Genomic DNA, 9,870 nt, shown 5'->3' with positions numbered 1-9,870 from the left:
CCCCTGCCACTGGTGAAAGCAGCAGGCAGCGGACCCTCAGGGTTGCTCATGGCCCATGCAGGCGCAGCTGCCTGGTAGCACGCGGTTCAAGCCAGTTCCAGGAGTTGCATGTAGTGGAAGGAGCAGAGCCAAACTGGCCCGCCTGTATCTCACGGGGCTTCCCATGGCTCACATGCAGCTCCTGGGACTCCCACACCACCAGGGGAAGCCCCACATAATGAAACTGGCAGCCTGGCTCTGCTGCCCCGTACTGCTCCTGGCACTCTGCTGGACAGGAGCTGCATGTGGTGGCAGGGAGCCAGGTGAGGCTGCTGCCTTCATCATGCAGGGTTTTCCCCCAGTGGTGTGGGAGCTGCACATGACCTGCAGGGAGTGACAGAGGTGGGCAGCCTGGCTGCGCTCCTTGATGCCATGTGCAACTCCCAGAACTGGCTGGTACTGTGCAACATGTGAGTAGGCAATGAGTCTGCTGCTGCTGCTGTTAGCAGTAGGCGCTGTGTGCCATAGGGGGGCATGTGCAGGGTCCCCACACCCCCACCCTACCTCACACCCCACACGCCCATACCCCCCCACAACTACCCCACATATACACATATTAACACCCAAGATACTCTAGACTCCCCACACACAGCCACACCCCCTCACCAACCCCTCCCCACACCCCAGCATATACACATGCCCACCTGCCACCCACACTCCACACACTCTCCACACACAAAATACAGGAGTAAGACCTTATTTTTGACCTATTATGCAATCATCTCTATATACACTAAGCAAACACATGTAAGTCAGGACAAAAACATTCTTTGAAATAAAATTAAAACCTGTTACAGTAGATTTTTGACTTTTACTATATGATTTGTCTTTTTTCCAGTTCCAAGAAGGCAACCCCCACTCCCAGAAAGACTTCTGATGGTCAGGAGTCAGGGGCTAGGGGACAGGACACCTGCCCCAAGATAGCAGCCAGGGGCAGGGCACCTGTCAAGGGGCAGGGCTATCCTTGGTGAGGGAGATGGAAGGGCTGGAGATTCAGTTAGCAGCAAAAATTAGCCCTTGTTACCTCTTATGTTTAAATACAACGTCGCACCATGCTATGTTTTATGAAGCACTTCATAATGCATGGAACAGTTGTGTGTTAACGGATGTAGTGAAACAAAGACTAAAGCCCTGAGCCAAAGCCTACTGACATCAATAGAAAAATTACCACTGATTGCAAGGAACTTTGGACTGGGCCCTGAGGTTGCTGAGCACACCCAAGAACTGTGTCATTTCCTGTGCTTTCATATGAGAAGTTCTAAGCCTTAGGAGTAAAGGGTAGATACAGCATTAATCATGACTGCCTAAATCACCCTTCTTTTCTTTCCCTATGACTTCTTGCCTCCCCAGCATGACAAGGACAAGATCACAAACCAGTTCATTTCGTTCATCTACAAGTAGTGTGTTCCTGTCCTCCAGTTTCCGGATGGTGGCATTCAGCTCTGCCATCCTCTTCTGATTTCTGCGTAAATCCTGAGAATGGAGAAAAATATCATTTAGTTACTGGTTCACATGGAAGATACATTGGACAAGTCAAGTTAAATGCTTTAAAATATGACCACATCATCATTTTGTAGTGAAATGAACCCCCTTGGCCATATTGGTACCATTTATAGAGACCATCACAAGGGACTTGTGTGCTGGGAAAAAGTTAAAACAGCTTGGATCTCATTTCTGGACCCCACTTACATTTTGTATGGTCATTTACTTCTGGGTAACATGGGTGCAAATGATATGCTATTCCGCTTTGGGAGAGTCCCATATTCACTGCATCTGGTAGTGTTTCATAACCACATTGTGCAGTGCAGGGCAGAAATTGGCCCTTGGTTTGAACCCACTGGACCAGCTAAGAACCAGCTATTCAGAGGAAAGAAAACATCTGCAAAAACATATGTGCTTCTAAGGTATCTACAAAGGGCCTTTGGCAGACATAGCTAGGAATTTCCACTAGAGGGTACTTCATAGAGTTCAGAAAATGAAGCTTATCCTCTCTGTAGCAAATAGGAAAAATGATGCAGAAGGCTGGTGAGTTTATTATGCAAACCAAAGAGCCAAGCTTCTATATTTCAGAGGACAGGGAAACCTGCTCACAGGACTGCTGCAGTGCTCTGAGCCATCCCCTGCTCTCCCTGGGATCTCTCTCTTGGGACTGCTCATGTTACATTCTGCCTCCTTCACTAAGAAGAGCTGTTCATCCAAAGCTTCTTTCTGCAGCTGAAGCTTCTGTACGTAGCCCGTCTGAGTCTCCAGTTCTTTCTCCAAGGAAAAGATTATTCTGTCTTTAGCTTTGATCTCATCCATCTAAATTAAGAAATACCAGAACAATATCAACACACAAATCCAACAGCACGTCAGCATTGCAAGAGTAACTCAGATCACTTCGATGTTGTCGTTTACTATTGTATCTGCTGTTGAGTATCACACCAGATTTCTAGATAATAAACTTGATCAAGGTTTTACTATAAACAATACAAAATATGAATCATTATTGCCTGCGGCTTGTCGATTAGCAAAGGGCATCACTGAATCTATACACAAGCTCTTTTCAATGGTGTTCCACTTCTGTAGCCCCTACTGACATGCTCAAGAACTGCAGAGGATTAAGATCTGTGAAAAATCAGAGCCAAAGTTACAGTTTATCACCTAGCACCTCATGTAATCATTTACAATACAAAATACTATGGCTAAATGAAGATATGTAGGCTCAATCCCTGGTAGAGTAAATGGAGTTATATTGATTTACATCAGTTGAAGATATGGCCCTGTTTAATCAATACAGAGTCACTGATTTACATCAGCTGGGGCTCCGTACCCAATCTGACAAACTTACAGTCCAGGGGCCGACTCTGTATTGGAAGGGTCATTCTAATAATTCTTGTTTCTTTGGATATCAATTGCTCCATTGCTGTGTAATGTTCCAGATTCATCTAGCCCACAATAAAGCACCTCACACTTCATTTCCTTCACTGTAATCTTGATGCATGATGCTTGGCAACCAGAAAAGGAAGGGTTAACTCAATTTTGGAATAAGATCACTGCACACAAGCCCTAAAGGATACAGAGATTTGCAGAAGGCAGCTAATGCCATTGAGCCTAAGGATGTTCAGTGAACCGGAATTTGCAAAATTTTCAGAAAAAGTGCACTGCAATCTGTGAAAGTTGCATGAGTCATTTCCCAAAAGCAAAAATACTATCTGTGCTGAATTGTGTCTACAGCCATCAAAGACACTTTACTGAACCTGTAACCTTTTAAGCATACTAAAATGCCTTTAGAATTATATTTTCAAATTAATGGGCCAGATTTGGATTTCATTTACCCAGGTGTCAATCTACTGCAACCTTCTTGACACCAGGGCAATATAGTTTTTCCACTGAGATTTTACTGGAGTACATGAAATCAAAGCCTGGCCTAGTGCAATGCACATATGCAAATAAATATTCTGGAAACAAATTTCTTTTCCTTATAACTTCCAAAAACTATTTCACATCCCATATCAGTCACAGAATATACACAGGGTGAAACAGAGTTGAATGTCACCAACTTGCACAGTTCTATCATGGAGCTGGAGGAAGGCTATAAGTACTTGATGCCAGACGAGAAGTCCCCCCTCCCCATGCCTTTTAGCACAATAGCGAGGTTAGGATTCTAGAGCAGGGTTTCAGGCAACCCAGAGGTGGGTATGAACTTGCATTTCCAACTTCCCAGCAAAGTCTCTAAACTTAAGGTCATGGACTTTCCTCACCAAAAGCACACAGTTTAAAAAAATGTACGGGAATTGTTTTGACTTTTCTGGCTTTTTTTTCTTTCTGGGGGGAATGAAAGTGTTCCCTGAACGCCACAAAAGTTTGCCAATAGTTTCAGTGCTTCTTCCGTACAACATGTTTCGGCTCCATGATGCTTACAGAGGTTCTTTTAACACACATTCGTTGGGGAATAATAGCAAAAGAGACAGCAGTAGATGTATAACAACTACTCAGTTCACTGCAAAACAGAGCATTAGCTCATTTACTTAAGGCCCATGTTAAGGCCATTTATTTAATCTTGAACAGTTGCCACCTACTGCTGAAGACCTATTTCCTGGGAGGAGTGATAACTAGACATTTATCATTTGTTTTTTAAACTATTTTGAGCTGTGTGGATCTAAGTACCACAACAAGAGGCAAAGGCTAGAAAAAATGACACAAACTCTGTGGTATATGGTGGGAGCTACTAACCAGTCTGCGGATATCCCGCTCACTCTCCCATTTGATCTTAGAGATGGCTTCCTGGTGGGATTGATGCTCACTCCGAAGATCACCCGCTTTGATCTTGTCTGCCTGGATCATGTTATTAAGGGCCTCATCCACCTGCTTTTTGGCAGATTTTAGTTCAGTAATTTCCTGCAAAAGCTTAAGGCGCTCAGAGTCAAACTGTTTCCTGGCCTCTTCACGAGCCTCAATGGTCAGCGCTGTCCTTACTTTGTCACTACTCCCATCCCGCAAAGCGCACAGTGCTGACTTGAGGCGTTGGATTTCACTGTCTCTGACTTTGACCATCCGGGTCATCTCTTGCTCATGCTGTTTGATTAGGTTCTCCCGCACTGCCTGCAGCTCCTTCATCTTCTCCTCGTGGAGTTTCGCCTTGAGTTCAGTGATTTGTACGGTCTGCTTGCGTTGCTCCAGTTCTCGGATCCGTTTGGTTTCTTGAGTCTTCTCCCTCTCAAGTTTAGCAACCTACGTGTTGAGAAGAAAAGAAAGTCAACAGCCACAAGCAAGATGATACACAAGCATGTCTACCCAGGATGCCTATAAAGTGCTACACCCAAGGGACAAAACACATTCAAGATGCCCCTATCTTCCTCCACCCCCAGTATGACAAAAATACAGGCATGTTTAGAAGCATTCTCCCAGCAATTACCTCTTCTTACTCTGGCAAAAATCTTATTGGTTCCATTAGGACATTTGATGGAGTAAAGTCTTTATTATTTGTCCCCATATATATTTTTTCCCTTAAGACTAATGCCTCATTGCTTTTCTTTGAAAAAACCCCCCCAGCTACTTCCATCCCTTGTCCATACCTAAAGGACAACCCTGCAATAATGAGGTAACCCAATACACTTCAGAAACCAAACACAGACCTCAGGAGCAAACACAATTGCAAACTCATGTGAATGTACAACGGAGGAAAGTGATTTGATAAGGAAAAAAAGAGATTTCATTTTGCTGCAAACTCAGTGGGTGTGTTCTAAGGTTTATGAAAAGGAAAAAGGAGGAGTTGAAAGATTAAACCTCCCATGACAATTTCTCCTCAAAATAACTACTATAAAGAATCAGAGTGTGCAAACCTTTTAAAGTGAGAAAGAAAAAAAAAAATCAATAATAATAAATAAAAGACTAGATCAGTTGAAAGCTCTCCAAGAGACACCAGTGGTGCCTGCTTGTGGTCATAATTGATTAGAAGAATGAGATTTGCTGAAGATAGGGAAAGCTATACGCAAGATGTACTGTCTTTGTCTTCTGTCCCCAAGTGGTCTCAGATATATGCTAAGCAAAATAAATCTCCAACTGAGAAATAAAGTCCTAATAGTGTGATTTTACTTTGGCTTCAGGTCCCCAATGTCATCCTGATAAGTGTTAGTCAACCCTTGAAAATGAAGCGGTGTCTTTCCTCAAAGTCTCCTTGAGAAAAAAACCAGCTACCTCCCTAAAACATCAGTGTTAAAGCTTTTGCTGTTCAAGAACTCAGGCAGAAATGTTAACACCTGCGTGCTAAGATAGGTACTCACCCCAGTATGTATATGCCGAAATAAAAGGAGGCCGATTCCAGAGGCACTTGGCACTCAGCTCGCACTAGAGATCACTGTTGCAGTAGCAACATCTAGCTGCTGTCACTCTATGCAAAAGGAATAACCCTATTGTAGCACTATTCCACTGACAGGCAGAAAGCAGGGCATGACTGACTGCTGTCTAATACAGACAGGTACGTAGGGCTAGGGAATAAAAGTCAGTGTCTATCATCACTTCTGTATGTCGCACCCTAAGTACAATTACTACCACTGAAACTAAGGCCAGTTTAACTTAAGATGCCTAGTTGTAATCATCCAGACATGCAGATCTGGGGTCTCTCTAACCTCCTTTCCCCTGCCCCTCTGTTTCATGCCCTTTGCACCTCTCCTTGACTAGGGAAAATGAGTAGGATATCTTACCTCTCACATCAGCATGCTTTATCTCATTGATCAAAGAGAAGTTTTGATGGGCTATAAAATGACACCCACTTAGTCCTGCTTAGAGTGTATTTACATGGCAGTCAGGCTTCAACTCCTACATGATGTTCAGCCTGCCTTGAGATACCTTTCGACTAGCTAGTTCTGGTACAGATAGCCCACACAGAGCGGTGTTGCCATGGCTACCCTGTTATCAATACCCAAGTGCTCTAGTTTAGAGTTCACTCAGGTGTGTCTACAGGCGCTGCAGACACACTTGACTGCAATGCTGACGTGCCCTTTAGTGCATGGGGGAGGGTGAAGCAAGGTGCTCTGCAGGAAGAAATTTCAGTTCAAATTGGTGAAACAAAGTTATGCAAAAAAAAGGTCCCATTGTTCAATGGCTCAGGTTTTTACTCTTCTATGTGCTCACCTGAAAAGGTGAGGCTGTGACAGGGAGGTGCAGCAGAAATTTTTACCCAAGCTTTTTGGTGGGAGGAAGAGGAACAGTCCCTTCTCACTCTCCCAGGCATCTCAAATGATTGGTCAGCCACAAGATGGTCAATCTGAACCAAAACTTTCAGTCTGAGCTAAGTTAAAACTCTGGGGGATATAAGATCTGAACCACATCCAGAACCAATTTGGGAGTTGGGTACTTTCATAACATGGGCCCAACCAAAAGCTTTGATCAAAATGCACTTCAAATCTGTGCTCATTCAAACTTGAGATCACTTTTCATGTGCTGTAGGCCAGGGATGTCAAACAGTTGGCCTGTGGGTCACAACTGGCCTGTGGAGTTGTATGCTATAGATTGGTGGCCTGATCCCATTTGCTGGCCCCAGTCCTGCACGCTGCATGCAGGCAGCACAGGTTTGGGGTGCTGCATGCAGACAGTGCCCCAGACCCTCTGTGCCACGTGCACCACTGGGTCCAGCCTGCACGCCATGGGCAGCACGCACCCTTTACTGACCCCAGGGACCATGTAACAGCAAGCCATGTGTGCAGTGCATGCGGCTCATGTGTGCGGTGCACAGGTTGGAATCAGCACCACGGGCACTCCAGAAGGGGTTCGTCTCCATTTGGCCCATGACCCTGTTGTAGGCCACTCTTGAACTCCACTGTTACTCTTTGGGTCTAATACTGTGAGCACTCTACATTGCATGCATGTCATTGGGAATGCAAGGCATTCAGCACCTTTCAGGAGATGCTCAATATCTGGTGGGAGCTACTGAATGTGAATTAATCTTTTTGGTTTGTTCATATTCTACTGATCTCCCTCCTAGGGACTGATGTTTTGTAAACAGCTTCACATGTTCAGAAGTCTTTAACAAGTCTTGCTTACCTGTGTAAGTTCCGTTTCTTTGTCACCTCTAAAGTGAAAAATGGCAATGAACCTCCGGGTACTAAAAGTATACAGCCACAGTAGAAATAGAGCATCAGCAAGCAGCTCTTTGCTCCATCAAGTTTCTGGCAGCTAGCCTACGTTTCCTACAGAGTCGATAGCCTCTGCTCATGTGCAAAACATCCATGCCAATGCCTGAAAAACTACTTTGCCTGTCCAGGATCTGCGATCAGCCTGCTGTAGAAGCATGGGATGCAGAATGAATTCAAGAGAAGGTGTTGGTTCCTTCACAGTTTGCAAATCAATGGCTATACATCTCTTTGAAAAATGAGGGAAGAAACCCCCAAGAGATCATCAGCTCATGAGACAGCACAGAAATGTCAATTCTTTCTTTCATCCCCCCCAATTAAAGAAACTGCTTTTCATGGAATCAGCTGATGGTCGAAGATTCCCATTAACCCTGATATATGGACAAGAAAGGCTTTCACAACAAAGGGCCTCATGGAACCTGGCACCCTTGGTGTTGTTCAATGGTGGCAGCTAGAAACAGCTCCGCCTAGGTTTGTTTGCCTGAGGCCATGCTTATTTGTGAAGTAGCCAAAGAGTCTGGTTCATAGGTTTCAATTACAATTGACTGGGGGAGCAAGCGTGGGGGAGAAGAGATGGGCAAACCCATCAAGACATGATTGAAACACCTTTTGAAATGATTTTGATGGCTGGATTGCAGACCCAGGGAGCTGGGATGTGGGGAGAACTGTCCCTACCTATGTGACTGGGTGATAGGAAGTCAACACTAGCTATAAGATGGAGCATCTATTTTATCTGCTGCTCATGAAGAGCACATTGTAAAAATTAAAGAGAGATTGTGCTTATCCAGTGTCCAAGGAGCACTTAGCTCTGTACATACAACCGCTTTATGGTATGAAAGCAGTGCTCTGAATGGTATCTGCATGAACATTGGTCACTCCCAAACACAGATACAATGCACTGTCTATCTGAAGCACCTCTCAACAAACAGGAAAAATGCCATAAGATGGTGGGGTGGGGATGAAAGGGGAAACAATTCACTGTGTGCACACCTCAGTATAACAGAGAGGTTGGGTTAGTGCTGGGGATTTGGGATAAGAATGCCTTCGAGTGGGGTCAAAGCCCATGCCACTGGCACATCAAGGTAGTTTTAGACCACCTAGTTTAGGCACCAACAACAATGGAGCAAAAGCAGCAGCACCAGCAGCAGAGAGGACAACTCAGGTACTTAAATACACGTGGCAATTTGCCCATAGTAAACTCTGTGGCATTGTGGCTACATAGCTATCAGTGCCTGAGCTAGGTAGCCTAAAGGTCTACACTGGATGCAGTCACATCCTGGACAACCATGCAGACTTCCCCCAAAAAAGCACAGTATAGAATTCATACTATATATTTATGGAGGGCTTCACTCATTACAGAAGTGCAACCATCTTTGGTATGGATGGACAGTCAATCCTTCAAGAATGCGTAACAACACTGCACATTAGTTACAGATAGAAAAAGGGTATTGTAGTTAGAGGACTTATAAAACCAGCCGGTATATGGCCAGGATATTGTTAAAGCCAGCAAATCTCTTCTTCATGGGCATGATGCTTCATTAACTTTGTTAACTAAGTCAATTGAGAATAGCTCCACTAAAGTCAGTGGCATTACCTACATGGAAAAATGGAAGGTGGGGGCAGGGGAGGCTTCAGTTCCGGAGGAAAAAATGCATTTCATACATTGGTTTTCCACAGTGCAGTTTTTCTACATGCTTTACTACCATAGAGAGACTGTCCCTGATATGGACTCTTCACTCACCTTAGACTTCTCTTGATGTAGCTCAATTTGAATGTCCGTTAACTTGGTCCTGAGTTCTTCATTGGCAGCCTGCAGGGCGACTAGCAGTGCCTCAGGCTTTTCGCCTTTGCTACGACTTTTTTTTGACATGGTTTAGGATTAGTGAGAGTCTGCGTGTTTAATTCGTTTCAAATCGGGACTGCCATTTTTTTATTTGTTTCAGTGCAAGTTGTCTCAGCACCTACTGTGTGACATTCCTTAAGGTCCCCTTCTCAGCTGTGTTGGAAGCCCTGCGAGAAATAAGACATGCTGTCATTGATCAGTGGGTAGCAGCAGTGCAATGGCTCACATGGTTACAAAATAATCACAGTTCATTTCTCTAAACACTGTCACCTCCACCCAGGGCCTTACAAGAGAGGTTCTAACACAATCAGATTGCTGTGTATGAGCTTAGCCATCTCCAAAGCATTCCAAACTTTCTTCTTCTTACAGGGAGTA

General features: G+C 44.5%; 1 protein-coding gene across 3 annotated transcripts in view; it reads right to left on the bottom strand.

Annotated features, from left to right (window-relative positions):
- JAKMIP2 (janus kinase and microtubule interacting protein 2) overlaps positions 1–9,870 on the bottom strand; it is a 122,797-nt gene that overhangs the window by 38,492 nt on the left and 74,435 nt on the right. For all 3 annotated transcript variants that reach the window (XM_019534977.1, XM_019534979.1, XM_019534978.1), the window contains exons 2-5: positions 9,394–9,662; positions 4,255–4,752; positions 2,131–2,340; positions 1,414–1,512 (exon numbers count right to left, since the gene is read on the bottom strand). In XM_019534977.1, the coding sequence (XP_019390522.1) occupies positions 1,414–1,512; positions 2,131–2,340; positions 4,255–4,752; positions 9,394–9,522 (936 nt within the window). In that variant the 5' untranslated portion in view covers positions 9,523–9,662. The remainder of the gene's footprint in view (positions 1–1,413; positions 1,513–2,130; positions 2,341–4,254; positions 4,753–9,393; positions 9,663–9,870) is intronic.

Source organism: Crocodylus porosus, unplaced genomic scaffold (genome assembly GCF_001723895.1).
Source record: "Crocodylus porosus isolate Cpor-Errol unplaced genomic scaffold, CroPor_comp1, whole genome shotgun sequence".
In the NCBI taxonomy this organism is placed as follows: domain Eukaryota; kingdom Metazoa; phylum Chordata; order Crocodylia; family Crocodylidae; genus Crocodylus; species Crocodylus porosus.
The sequence above is the reverse complement of the archived record's forward strand: the minus strand, read 5'-3'. Positions and strand labels throughout refer to the sequence as shown.